We start from the raw sequence: 15,524 nt of genomic DNA, 5'->3' as shown, positions 1-15,524 counted from the left end.
GGTGCTCAGCATTAAGATGTTAGTGTTAGGACTGGTCAGCCTGGTGTCAGGATAATGTGACCGGGTGGGGCATCATGCTACATGTCTGCAGCATGATGCCACAGTGCTAGACATCACTATAAACTGCCACATTGCAGACACTGTAGCAATATGACTGAAAAATTGTTGAAGCTATGTTAAAAATCTTAATCACACACACTAATGGTAAGGGAGGAGGGCTGGGGTAATTGATAGCTTAGAAGAAAATAACAAGACAAGGAACCTGTTCTGCCTCAGGATACTGTATTTAATAGTTAAACCATCCATTTACTTTGTTCTTAATATCTGGTTGATGCAGCTGCACTCAGTGCTCCTGTTTCTGATAGCTAGTGTAGGCCACCTTCCGGTAATAATGGCTCCAGCTTGTCAGATAGAGTAGACTTGAACAGGATTTGATTAGGTCATTATCTTTTTAAATTGGCAGTTTTGATTATGAGATTCGCATGCATGTACACACACGCACACACACACACATTTACCTGGCTACTTTTACTTTATACTTTAAAAAAACAACAACCTGTATCCTTTTTGGGATAGGTCCCACAAACCCACGGCCTACAACTGGGGCCAATTACGATTGTAATCAGAACCAATTGTAATTGATTACAATGTATGCTGTATTTGTAATCATTAATTTCAGAAACTCTACAGTTGTAACTACATGTATCATAATTGCCCTCCATTGGCAGTATAGTGTAATCATGATTACAAAGGATTACCACCAAAAGCAGTAACAATTAAAATTCTTGACTTGAATGTAATGTAAACAGTGCTTTGTTAATTTATATATAAATAATTGTCAATACACATTTATTGAGTTAAAATTGTTTGTTTTGCAGTTATACAATGTATGATATATGCCCATAACAAAAGAAGATAACCAGATACAAAGCAATCATAATCATCCCCCTGTAATCATAACCATAATAATAATCACAGTTTTCAAATAAAGTGTAATCATAATCATCAGTGCATTACAACTTGTAATGATAATTGTAATCAAGCACCTGTTGGCAATTCACTCTACAACTTTAAAGCTAATGGAAGGCCCTGATATAGTGGTGTATGCATATATATATATATATATATATATATATATATATATATATATATATATATATATATATATATATATATATATAAGAGCGAGAGAGAAAAGCTAAGTTATTTGTGCATTTTGGGATTTAGTATTCTTGATTATTTGAAAAGAAAAATGGGTGGATTTATGTGATCGACGTATGCTCAGGAGCTCAGTGGTTAAAGCATTAAACTTGTGACCATAATAGTGCAGGTTGATCTACCATTGGATCATCCTGGATTGGTTCATATCTTGAGGTAAGGCATTTTACTGTTCTTGCCTAGGTTCGATATAACCTTCATAGTGTTCTGTGCCATAAAATGGCAAACCAATGCAGTAACATTTTATATGCCTGCATGTGTATAGTTATGGTGAAGGGCAGTTTATTTTCTGGATGCATATCTTTCACTTTTTTGGCTTCTACAGCTTAGTTTTTCTCTGTCTGCCTTTACCAAACTTTCAAGCTGGCTTGCACTTCAAGTGAAGAAGTCAGTTGATTGTGGGGTTAAGGTCACTGTGATTGAAAGAAGATAAATGGTTTCTGTACAAGAATGTTTGATCTTCATCACAGACCTGGACTTGTGATTGCTTTGCACATAGATGCAGGAAGAAGCCTATTGATTTGGGTGGTGGTGTCAAAAAGTCAGGGTCACTGTTGCTGAAAAATTAAAAATGTTTTCTGCACAAAATGTAAGTATTGTATCAAATGTAATGGAGACAACTGGTTTGTCTTTGAATGTGTGTTATAATGATGTTAAAGTAGAGAAGTTTGTGAAAGGTTTTGAAGATGGAAGTTTCTATTAAAAAAAAGATGAACTTTGTATTTTAAAGATTCACCATTTTGGGAATTTGCTTTGCGTGGCCTTTTTGGGAATAACTAAACTCACTAGTCAGGACTGCGTTTATGTATCTTCATTCCCTGTACATACATGCATACATACATACATACATACATATATACATACATATGCATGCACACACGCATGTGCATGCATGCATGTACACACACACACACACATACATACATGCATACATACATACATACATATATACATACATATGCATGCACACACACACGTGCATGCATGTATGTACACACACATACATACATACATAATTAGACAGCTTACACTGCATAAGAAAGAGACGTTTTCATTATTGAAGCATCTTTGAGACTTTGTTGAAGAACAAGGTCATTGTGATGTGAAGAAGGGATCATAATGTTAATTCTAGACCTTGCACTATGTACAAAGTATATGGAGGGTTTGCACATATGATATGAAAGAGACTTGTTGTATTTGGGGTCAAATGTCAGGGTCATTGTTACGCAATAACTTAGTATGAGACCTTTTGGATATCTTGCACATAGGGTAAGAAGAAACATTCATTCTTTGCTGCCTTAAGATCATTGGTCAAATTTATAGCACTTAAGTCTAATAAGAAAATAAAGACATTTGAACAGTAAGTACAATTCAGTACTGTACACAGTACTGCATACATAGAAAACTATTAGACACTGGGTAGGTATATAATGTACTGTTTACAACATTGTTATAGTTGAAAAAATTGCAGGATGGTTGGGATATCATGATTGAAACGATACTTAAACATTGTACCACCTTTAGAGGAGCTTCCTGTGGGTTGGTGGTTCTACAGGGGTTTTTCCCAGGCTCTTCCTCCACCACTTATACTTGCTGCCATGTATAGCTTAACTTTTGCTGAAGGATGGCATTAAATCTCAAAACAGCCAACCTGCAATGTATAGCTTAACTTTTGCTGAAGGATGGCATTAAATCTCAAAACAGCCAACCTGCCATGTATAGCTTAACTTTTGCTGAAGGATGGCATTAAATCTCAAAACAGCCAACCTGCAATGTTTTGCCCCATGCCCCCTAAATCTTAACCCCTTAACATTAGTTCTAATTAAAACTATTGTTTATCACTTTGAAATACCAAACTCACTGGATCGTATGTGCAACTCAGTTGCTTAATCTCCTTTCTTAGAGGATTGGGACTTTAATAGTTGAGCAAATTTGCTGTGTCTACATGTGTTTCATTCATTACTGGTTGAATAAATAATCCCTTTTATCCTCAAGTTTTGTACTCTTGTTGTTGATGGGATTTTTGTCTTGTTTTTTTTTTTAAAGCTTGGTAGCATGTTAATTTATCAAGATATGGGTGTCCTTATCCTTGAAGTATGTGACCAGCATACTTAATGATTGTCTGGGTCTAGATTATTTCAGTAACAGGAGACACGCATCCACATACAGACTTTCTTCAGACATACACAGCAGGTATAAAAGATATCAAACACACTGACCTACTTATCGTGGGCTGATCACTTAAAATAACTTTATTGTCATTCCACCCAACTTGTTACCCATGTAAAGTTTACTTGGAAAGATTTTTTTTAAATAATGATTTTCTGCATAATAATATTTGACATTCACCACTTGAGAAACTTGTTATAGCTTTGAGTGGTCAGGGTCAAGCCATTGTTGTGAACTCTTGCTTCATTGACAGGTGTTAATGACCTCAAACATTTGTAATGTTATCATCAATGGATTTTATTGCCAGTCAGTCATGATTTATATATCTTCATTCAGTTTTAATTGCTCAAGGAAACTTAACATGTACTTGATTATAAGTAGAATTCATCTACAAACAATACAGACCCTGACCTGCGATTGCATACCTCTCAGGATTTTTGTTATTTGTTTTGCTGATTACTCCTTGCAAAAGTGCATACACACCGATCTGCTGATGCCATGTTTGATCTGGGTCTCTGCAGTTTACAGTTGGACTTTACTTAATAAGCCAGTATATATGGTGTGTAATGTATGTACAGTAATTTGGTTCCTTGTTAAAATCTCTTGTACTTCTTTCTGTATGAGGTAATGGTTGATAGCTTGTATGATCCATCAAGGTCTGTGGAGAAGCTACAAGCTATAAGCCATAAATTGTTTTTACTATTTAAACTTTTGAAGTATTGGGTGTTTGAGGGATAATACTGATGATGTGAACTGAGGGATAATACTCAACATTCTGATGTATTATTTGCTTTTTACCATCAATTTTGAATATTTATACAGCCGTTACACACACACACACAAACACACACTATTTTGCTAATAAGACTTGGTGGATTACCTTATAAATTTGCCATAAAGTCGGCGTTGGGCTTATCAACAAACAAGTATAACCTTAGCAAATATTTGCTACAATTTTTAAAAAAAGCATGGTCTTGTTAATGGATGCATGTGGTATTAGATTGTTTGAAGTAGAAATTGAGTTCTGTGCCAGACCTTATATATATATATATATATGTATATGTATATATAGGTGGAAATTTAAGAAATGAGTAGTTATATTGTTCTTGTGGTAGCTGTCTTTTTGAGGGTATCATTCTTGGACTCCCACGTCAGGGGTCCGTGGGAAGCTGTCAAAGTTCAAATGAAAAAAAATGACTTGGGTGAAACTTGGTATGTGTAGTCAGAGCAGAAATATGCATTATTTACTTGACAGTTTGCATATTTACCTCTGCATCACTGTTCAGGAATGTTTAGGACTGTTTCATTCATACAGCCTGTTATTGGGTAACTTCTTTAGGAATCCATTGCAGTGATCACTATGCCTAGCCATTGTGGTGTTATTGGTCATGCAGCATGCTTTAAGGGCTTTCTATCCTGCAAGTTCAGAATGACAGCCATTAAGCCATTCAGAACTACAGCATCCCAACATATCTAAGCCTACACCACTCATATCATGATGAACATATAATATTCAATTTCTCCCTTGAGATTTCACTATGAACAGCTTGCACTGATTGATGATGTTAAAAATCCAGAAAAGTTGGATACTGCTGTAAATACTTGTGTGTTAATTGGGTCCAGCAGCAACAACATAGACCCTGATGTGCCATTCTATAATGTATTGGCAGATCAGGGCCTTTGTTAGTGATTTTACTGGTTCAACCTAATGAACTTCATATATTCCCTGATCTCACATTACATAATGAACTGACAGATCAGGGCCTTTGTTGTTTGTTTTACTGATTAGGCTGTTGAAAAACCTGCATAGACCCAGATATGCAGTTGCAGCTCTGGATCTGTGCAGTTTGTATTTAGATCTGACATTTATGTGGGTAGATACAGTAAAGGCTATACCATATTACCTCATAGAATGGTGACTCCTAAAAGCAGCAATATAAACAGTGAACACGTAGATAAATGTATTAATTCCCCACTGCATTGTTGATTTAGGTAATCTGAACAAATATACATTTAGTATTCCTTCGATGTTTTTCATGGCAAGTCTTTAGGCTTTCATTGCTTCGAATATAGATGGTACATGGTTGGAAACTTCAGACAAACGATCTATCAGAAAACCTTTTTTCCATTTATCTATGCAGACATTACCACAGAATGTTTGAAATATTTAAAAGTTGTAAGTGTTAAAGGTCCGTTTTCAATTGATTTTGTCTTGAATAAAAAATCTCATCAAAGCAAACATATTGGCATCCATGTATACATTTTATCTCTGCCCATTGACACCCTTTATGAAGCTTAATATTAAAATTTGTTACATTATTGCCAAGTTAAAGGTGAGCTTGATAACATTAGATCATTTTTGTGTTTTGTATGATATGCACATTACATGTAATTTTACAGGAACATGTTTATGTATGACTATCTGTTTATTTGCTGATCAGTCTTTATATGCAACACAAAAACCATCACTAATGCTATAGGCTAAATTATCAAAGTCATCTGTAAAATTGGCAGTCTCACTTTTTCTCACTTTTTTTAGTCCCTGAGTATGAAAAATAGTATGCCTGTCTGGTTTGATGAAGTGGTTTCATATGATTTTCTTGTTACAGGAAAGCAATATGATGTCACCTATATTCGCCTGAAGTTTTATTCCCCTCGCCCAGAAAGCTTTGCAATCTACAAAAGAACAACGGCAGATGGTCCTTGGATTGCATACCAGTTCTATAGTGCCTCTTGTGAGAGCACATATGGTTTGCCACGGAGGGGCATAGTTTCACGTGAGAGGGAAGATGTGGCCGTGTGCACAGATGAGTACAGTGACATCTCGCCCCTTACAGCAGGACAGGTTCCATTCAGTACTCTAGAAGGACGGCCCAGTAGTACCAACTTCGAGAACAGCTTGGTTTTGCAGGTTAGTAGTCTTAAGGGCTGATAAATGGTTTTTAAATTTTTGTACCTGTTACTTGGGTTGTTCAAGTCCGGAGTCAAAGTACATTGGTCCAGACTGAAAATTATTTAATTGAGTTGATTTTTTAGCATAGTCAAGTGGACACATGGTATAGCCCTGTCATCAGTCCATCAATATTTGTGCTTTGCCAAACTGGAGGACATCTTTTCTAAACTGATTTTGATTTTGATCAGATTTGGAATGTAGGTTGAAATCTGGTAAAGCTCTTTAATGAGTTTGAATATAAGGAAAGATCCACACAGACTGACTGGGTTTATTTTGTGTCTGATTGGCTGAGTTTGTTAACACATTAACACCTGGAGGTTTTTGTCATTTTCATCTGAAAATCTAGTAGGAAACACATTTTGAAAGCTGTTTCTGAATACATCCAAAAACACCAACTTCCAGGTGATCTCCCAAAAACATGCTACATAGTTGTGTTAGAAACATCGTTTTTCATTGGCTATTTGGCTTTTAAATTTATTTTTTTATATTTTTTTTTTGCTTAACAGACACATTATTTTCATATTGAGACCACTCTTTATTCCAAATGCCCATCTTATCCTACTTTCTGCAAAGGTTCGTCTGTCTGTTTGCAGTTTATACCAATTTGCCTTAGATCTGATACCAAAAAGTCTTAAATACGGACACAAAATCAGATTCCGACCACGGGCTAATTTTGGGTAGAAAAAAATTTGGTCCAAAAAATGAGGTTTTCCCTCTGTATTTTGTAGTGCAACTAGAAATTCCAGATTCTTTGTTATCATTGTATAGCTATATCTGTCTACCTTTCTATAATACCACCCACTTTAGTGTATCATACATGACCTTGACGCTACTGAGCTTGGCAGTAGGCTACTACATCCTGCCACTTAAACTCAGGGGTTAATGTGTTAACACTTCTGAATCCAACTTGGAATATGGGCTTAATTAAGATCTTGGATGTGTTCTGTGATGAGCAAGATCCACTAATGTGAATGAGGTGGTACAGCATTTAATTGACTGAGCTAGTTATTACACAGGAGACCAGTATTTCAGATGTGACTTTGATCTGACTTGAAATATAGGCATACATCATCAAGTTCTCAGATGAATTCAGTGTTTGGCAAAATTTTGAATATTAATGAAGTGATCGTGTATCAGATTGGCTGACTCTGGAGATTGTATTTCTGATCGAATTTTAATTCAACTTGAAAAATTTATGAGATCATCTGCATTTAGATGGTAACAGTTATGAGCAAGATTTATGCATATTAATGTAGTAATCTTGAATCTGATTGGCTGAAATTGTCAATACTTTATTGACTAATTCAAGACAGACTTTTTTAATCAAAGTTTACAAACAGGCGTATAAGATCAAGGTAACCAATGAGGTTTAATAAGGGCAAGATTTGCACATATTGTGATCTTGTATCTGAATGGCCAAGCTTCCAACTAATATGGAGATGGTATTTCTGACTTGAATTTAACCAATTTTAATACACAAATATGTCCAAGATGTTTATTTTCCTTATTATGAATGAAACCTATGCATTTTTATGAGTTGATAATTGGCAAAGTTTTTTTACCAATTTAGAAACTAATTTTGACAGGATTTTTATGAAACTTGGTGAATAGGCTTATATCATAAAGATCTTTACCGTGAATAATTATGAGCTAGATTCATGAATATTAATGATGTGTTCTTGCCTTTTTATTTGTGAGCTTGTCAACCTTCTATCAGTATATGTCTTACCAGATTTTGATTTAGCGTGTTAACAAAAAGTATTATATTACCAAGAAGTGGATGAATTGGATTTGGAGAAGAAAAAAATCAATGCATATTTATGAGGTTGTCTTGTATCAGATTGGCAGAGCTTGTTACAATTCTGGAGACCAAATTTTCAATCTCATTTTGCACTAAGTTGGTAAGTAGGTTTATTTCATCATTGTGTCAGGTTCTATAATATGTGAGATAGCAGTTTGATGATCTTGCATGTAATTGGATGACTTTGTTATATAAGCTAGCTAATGTCAACTCCTTGTATAAAAAGTTAATGCAGGTTTATTCTTTCAGACATGAACAAAAAAAGGAGAGATTTTTCACTATGTTGGATGGAGATAATCTGCATGTTATACAATATGATATTTGAGGTTGTTTTTTAAACAAAAAACAAAACATGTGTGTTGTGCTCCAATATCTACCAAAATGCATAAATGGGTACACAGTTCTACAATAACCAAAATGCTTAAATGGGTACACAGTTTACAATAACCAAAATGCATAAATGGGTACACAGTTTTACAATAACCAAAAATGCTTAAATGGGTACACAGTTTACAGTAACCAAAATGCTTAAATGGGTACACAGTTTACAGTAACCAAAATGCTTAAATGGGTACACAGTTTACATTAACCAAAATGAATAAATGGGTACACAGTTTACAATAACCAAAATGAATAAATGGGTACACAGTTTACAGTAACCAAAATGCATAAATGGATACACAGTTTACAATAGATCACTGCCATCTCACCTCTGTCTGCGTGTGTTCGAGTCCAAGGCTCAGCTAGCATGGGTACATGGGAAAGCCTGCCAGTAGCTTCTCGTGGGTTGGTGGTTCATCCCTGGGTTTTCCAGGGTTCTTCCTCCACCAGTTATACTGGCTGTCATGTATAGCATATCTTGTGCTGAAAAATGGCGTTAAACCCTAGAACAACAAGAACAACAGTTTACAATAACCAAAATGAATAGATGGGTACAGTTTACAAGAACCAAAACGAATAAAAGGGTACACAGTTTACAATAACCAAAATGAATAAATGTATACACAGATTACAATAACCAAAATGCATAAATGGTTAGTTACAATAACCAAAATGCATAAATGGGTACACAGTTTACAATAACCAAAATGCTAAATGGGTACAGTTTACAATAACCAAAATGATTCCATTCAAGGGAAACAGAAACTCTGCCTTTCTCCTTATCAGCCATTTAGGCTTACTAGCTGACAGCTGTTACAATGAGCATGCTGCAGTTCATTCAACATGTGATTGTTTTGTTTGTTCTATGTCCTTTTCCTCCTAATATGATAAAAATCAGTTTGTAAGACATGTCTTTGTTGAATATATATGACAATTTCAGTACCACGTCTTTGGGAATATAGCGATATTGGTGCTCACTGCTACATATCGATTCACATAATGCAAAGTATGACATGGGCATGGGATGCATTTGTAGAATCTACAGTGACTAAGATATAATGCAGCCGCTCGCAAACTTGAAATGGTATTTCTCAAATTTTTCTTAAAAATGTTGAAAAGGTAAATAACATGCATCCTAAGAAAATTTATTTACTATTATCAGTAAATAAACGTATTATGTGATGTTTTGTAACGTGCACTACAACCAGTTCTCATATACTTCTGCTTTTGCTAGCAATGACACAATCAATCTGAAAATAAGACACACTATAAGAAAAGAATTACCAGAAAATCCAACTAAACAGTCTTGTTACACAGATGGTGAAATATACAGTGGAATTGGAATGGCAAGATCCTACATCACTGATGGCCATGCGCATGTTCGTTTTCATGACTGATTTCATAAACATTTATAGGGAGTAAAGTAAGCTATTCACATCTGTAAACATTGAAGGCTTTTCTGTGCATAATTTTTAAGCATGTATAAAATTTGGATTTGCAAAACACAGGAAGTAGAAGACCTCTTGCATTGGCAGTTTCCCTTTTAGAAAGGCAGAATTGGTAGATTTACATGTACAGCACTTCCTCACTGTAAGATCATTAAATATAACACATTTCCTAACATACAGCAATTATTGTCATGGATTCCATTTCTTAAAATGGTAGTAAAATTGTATAAATCATGTGCTTAATCAGGCAGTCTCATTATAGGGCCACCATCACCCCCTTCCCACTTCTCATTTAATGGCTTTCACCATCCAGATTTGGGGGACATACAATGTGTTAGACGCGCAAAGGAAAATACTGGCACATAATACACTGAAAGTGTTTCAAAAATGATCTAATCTTACTTGCTTTGACAGTTTTGCAACCTTAAATTTGTGGTCTGCATGGTATTATATTTTCCATGGACACTTCCATTATTTCAAAAAAAGTTTTATTTTGTTCACAAATAACTATTGAAAATATTCAGATGTTTGAATATCTGGTGAACCTGAAAACATCTATGCAGACATGACTGCTATGTCAACTAAATTGATTGGTTGAAAGTACAGAAGTTTGCATATGCTTGATTATCATAGCTTATGAGAGGACTGTTTACTCATCATTTTGATACAGGTTTGAAAGCTGAGAGATTAAATTTAGTCACACTGTAAGGGCTTTCCAGCAATTTATGAAATACGTGTAGTTGAGATAAACAAAGACGGATTCCAATTCAGATATGAGCAACTTTGAAGGGTTCAGTACAAGTGATAAAGAAGAGTTCAAAAAAATCATTCTTAGAAAATGGATCAGATATTGATGCAAGTCCCATCTCAACACCAGGTGCAAGTGATTTTGAATTGGATGACAAGGAGGACATAGACTCACTAGCACAACTGAGTGATGACCTCGCCGTTTTAGAGATCAATGATTTTGATTCTCATGTTGGTTCAACCATCGAGCTTGGACCACTAAGCAATGAGAAAGATTTTTTCTCCAGTTTTCCTGAATGTCTGATGGAAAAGCTTGTGAAGGAAACAAACGATTATGCCAAGAAAATAGGGAACCAAAAGCAAGACCTAAAATGGTATGAAACCTGCATCACGGAGATGTTGGCATATCTTGGAATATACATCGTCATGAGTATTGTGCAGATACGCAAATATTTCATAGCCTGGGTGACATCTATATATTTTGGGATCCCAGGAATACCAGAAATCATGACAAGAGAAAGAGATTAAAAAAATAGGGAAATATTTCCATGCCAACAACAGAAGCATCAAACCACCCAGAGGCCAACCAGGACATGACAAGATTTTCCATATAAGACCTTTCTACAACAGTCTTGCATAAATGTCTGGAAAATTATGACCCTCCCAAAAACCAGTCAATTGATGAAGGCATGATTGCTTATAAAGGAAGACTGTCATTTAAGCAATACCTGCTGGCCAAACCCACAAAATTTGGCATTAAAATCTGTGAAAGAGCCCATCCCAAACCGGCTACGTCCATGAATTTCAAGTGTAAGTTGGAAAGTTTTCATAGATGCAAACAATGCAAAGTACATATATCTCAGGATAATGACTGTTTTAAGAGGTACCACTCAACTTTGTAATTAGAGTGGATTTCATTTCATGTTTTTATCTGTATGTACATATGTAAATATTGGAATTATCTTGCGTGATTCAAAACAGTGTACATGACTGGGATTTCTTGTATGATGTGATGTAGGAGTATATAAAGCGGAAATATATGAATAACAGACACTATACAAGGTAAGCTGGTTTTTTTATTTCACTGAAATCCAGCAAAAACTAATGAAGTAATGAATATAAATGTAACCATGTTTGTATTGCCAGTTTCTGTAGTCAGCCATGATGATGCTCTAGTATTCAGCCTAGCAACCAGCCTCAGTAGTCTCAGTAACTGATATGATAGAACTCAGCAGTAGTGAAACTGCACAACAGCTAAAGGGTTAATCTGATTGCTCAAGTTTGCATCTTGTAGGTTTTGCTGTATTCCATTATATGTTTTTGTATATCAAGAAATGCATTCAGGTCTTAATCAGGAAGTAAATTGCCCAATTTCTTAAATTCTTATCATGAGCTCTGTACATCATCACTAGAACGTGTTGCATATTTCATGGGGGTGGGGATGCTATCGTCAGGGTCAGGGTGCAGTAAGTATATTATGTTTTCATTGTATATTCCCTTCACTACAAACACTGAAAAGTCATTTCAGATAACTGGATTAAGCCTGGCAACATCATCATTGTTATGGGGGTGCTATTTATGTTTTCCTTGAGATTACTAAGTTTATGTACCACAGTGGAGTTCTTATTTCTGAGGTAAATGTCATAGTGTTATGTACCACATTGGGGTTCTTATTTTTGAGGTAAATGTCATAGTGTTATGTTGAATTTTTCTGTTACACTTTTCTTTCCACTTGTTAATTATAGAGCCTTTCAGGACAAGGAATGTAACTCGATATAACCTTTTATCATCACTTCAAGGTGTGTCACATACCACATTGTACTAAGGTCACATGTCAATAGGATTGGTTTCAGTCCATTTGCTTTCTAACTTGACAGCTGTTTTAAGATAAATGGATGAAGTTTGCTTCATATGAGCATTGGAAAAGTATGGCATTGTACCTCTGAGGTCTTATCAAGGTCAAGAACAGAGTTCAATATTTAAAAGAAATTTTCTTCATATTTTACCATAAAAATTTAAATTTGATTAAGCATGGTATACTTATGGTTCTCATTGTGATGTGATCTCATGTATCACAATCATGGTTTTATTTCCAATGTCAAGGTCACTGATCAGTTTTAAGTTGCACTTCTTGTTGTTGTAGGGTTTAACGCCATTTTTCAGCACAAGCTAGGCCAGTATTAATGGTGGAGGAAGAACCCGGGAAAACCCAGGAAAGAACCACTGACCCTCGAGAAGCTACTGGAAAACTTTCTCACATACCCACATTGGCCGAATCCGAGACTCGAACCTACGCAGAAGTTGCACTTGTAATAGACTACTAGAGCATATAGCAGGTGTCTCAAATCCACATGCAGCGCATTGAATTATTTTCAGCAACTCACAATGATACATGGAATTTGTAAAATAATATGTAAAATGCAAATTTGTTTATTCACAGCCAGTTATTTTTGAAAGAATTTGATTGTTAGATGGCCACTATCGTTTAACCGGTTTGAAGCAGCTGTTCCATTTTTTGTGTCGTTTTTCATGATGTATATGCTTGTTGTCTGTGTTTGCCTATGTTTTTCTGTTCATCATGCATTTGTCGTTCAGTTTGTACGTGTTTCTTCATCTCCTTGTTTTGGAAACGAGAACAGCTAGACTTTTGCTCAGCTGTCTTGCTTCTCTGCTACAACTTCCTTTGTTGTTGAAGAAACCGCCATCACATGATACTTGCCAGTCAACCTGTTTATGCTATGATGTACCCTCATTAATTGCTTTAAATGACCACTCCTTAGCTCTCCACACTACATTGTGCTCTAGACTAAACAAACTGGGACTACATTCATCATTACTTAAATGTAAACAGAAGCGAAAAAAGAAACGTTTCAAAGCTGGCCGGCGTAGAACAGAAAGAAGAATTCCAGTTATCTCCTTTATGCCCTTTCTGGCTCAACAATTAAAAAATTTGACCGTTAATTTAGATAACCTAATTCAAATCCCTATTAAATTGTCAACGTTTATGTCAACTATTCAAGAGATAATTTTATCAACAATCAGAATATCAGTCTTTTTCCTGACAGAAACATGGCTAAAAACATCAGGTGATGAGCCAAAGTGCATGGATCTAACACCCACCGGTTACTTCAGCAAGTAATTCCCCTGCCACTCTTGCAGAGGTGGAATTGCTGTCATCACAAAGAACTCTATGATCAAACGTCTTAACCACACCACAACTTTCAATTTCTACCACACATCGTTTGAGCTAGTCCAAACTACACTCAACTGGAGCAAAGGTCAGTCCATTTTTTCTGCCTCTACCGCCCTCATCATTGTACAAAAACAAGCGACTGAATCTCTCTTTTTGGAGTAGTTTTTCAATCTCCTGGTGAATGGAAATTCGATAGGTGGCAACCTGATCATTCTTTGAGATTTCAGCTTTCACTTTGACTGTCCCGGAAACCCAAACACATCAAAACTCCTAGATTCCATTAATGTTTTCAACCTCAAACAGTCAGTTAACCAACCCACCCATAAACATGGTCACATTTTAGAAGTAATTCTTCATAGACCTGATTATAACATTCTAAGGGCCTCCCTGGTATCCCACAAACTTGCATCAGATCACCTCTGCATTATATGCCATCTTGACATATCAGTCCCTAACCCTCCACCTTTATTTGCTACTAAGAGAAACCTTCATATGATAAATAGAACCAGATTAATGCATGACATCCAAGCAAACCTTACAACTTGCTTACTTCCTACAGCAGAACAACTTAATAACTGCACGCGTCCATTGCTTGACAAACATTCCCCAGCCACCAAGTGTAGAGTATCAATTCATAAGTGTTCTCCATGGTATAGCAGTGTTAGGGACCAGCTTCGTACTGCAAAAAGAAACCTCCGTAAAGCTGAGAGGCTTTGGCTTTCCACCAGACTCACTATTCATAAGCAAATATATGAAGCCGCTAGGAAAAGCGTCACAAACATAGTCCATGCAGCGTAATCAGCCCACTACAGTACTAAGATCATGGAAAGTTCCAGCTGCAAAGAACTCTTTGAGACTACTAACAAGCTAATGTCAAGAAACAAATGTACACCACTTCAACTACCTTCTCTCTAGTCAACCATCCAGGCCTGTTTGCAAATTTCTTCCGTGACAAAGTACAAACCATTAGAGATAAGCTTAACAACACAATTTCAGTCGACTCATCGTCACCATACAGCTGAGATACAGAAATTCAGTGGCAACCATTAGAAGCATTTGAACCTGTCTCTATGGATTTAGTGTGTACAGTCTTGATGAAGAGTGCACCAAAGTCATGTGAACTTGATCCAGTTCCAACATCACTGCTGATTGAGTACTTAGATCCAGTATTGCCTTGACTAACTGATGTTATTAATATCTCTCTCTCATCCGGGGAATTCCCATCATTTTTCAAAACTGCCATTATAAAGCCTCTGCAGAAGGAACCAACACTTGATCATAACGATTTAAAGAACTACCGCCCAGTTTCTAATCTCCCATTCATATAAAAAATCTTAGAAAAGGTTGTTCTATCCCAGCTTGTATCGCATCTGAATTCAAACAGTCTTTTTAGCAATGTACAATCTTGCCACAGTACTGAAACTACTCTTCTAAAAGTAGTTAATAACATTTTCACTGCTTTGGATAGCATTACAGTCCTCACCCTCCTTGATGTGTCTGCAGCATTTGACACAGTAGACCATGATATATTACTTCACCATCTCCAGCATGTATTTGGCATTGATGATACAGCCTTACTGTGGTTCAAGTCCTACTTGGTCAACAGGACACAAA

At 35.9% G+C, this 15,524-nt stretch overlaps 1 protein-coding gene across 1 annotated transcript in view; it reads left to right on the top strand.

Annotated features, from left to right (window-relative positions):
- The window catches only part of LOC149779090 (laminin subunit gamma-1-like), a 130,363-nt gene that overhangs the window by 27,855 nt on the left and 86,984 nt on the right, over positions 1-15,524 (top strand). The window contains exon 2 of the mRNA XM_089939643.1: positions 5,997-6,298. Within this exon, the coding sequence (XP_089795769.1) occupies positions 5,997-6,298 (302 nt within the window). The remainder of the gene's footprint in view (positions 1-5,996; positions 6,299-15,524) is intronic.

The sequence above is a fragment of the Sinohyriopsis cumingii genome, chromosome 17 (genome assembly GCF_028554795.1).
Source record: "Sinohyriopsis cumingii isolate HCF-2022 chromosome 17, ASM2855479v2, whole genome shotgun sequence".
In the NCBI taxonomy this organism is placed as follows: Eukaryota; Metazoa; Mollusca; class Bivalvia; order Unionida; family Unionidae; genus Sinohyriopsis; species Sinohyriopsis cumingii.
This window is presented reverse-complemented; position numbering and strand designations above follow the sequence as displayed.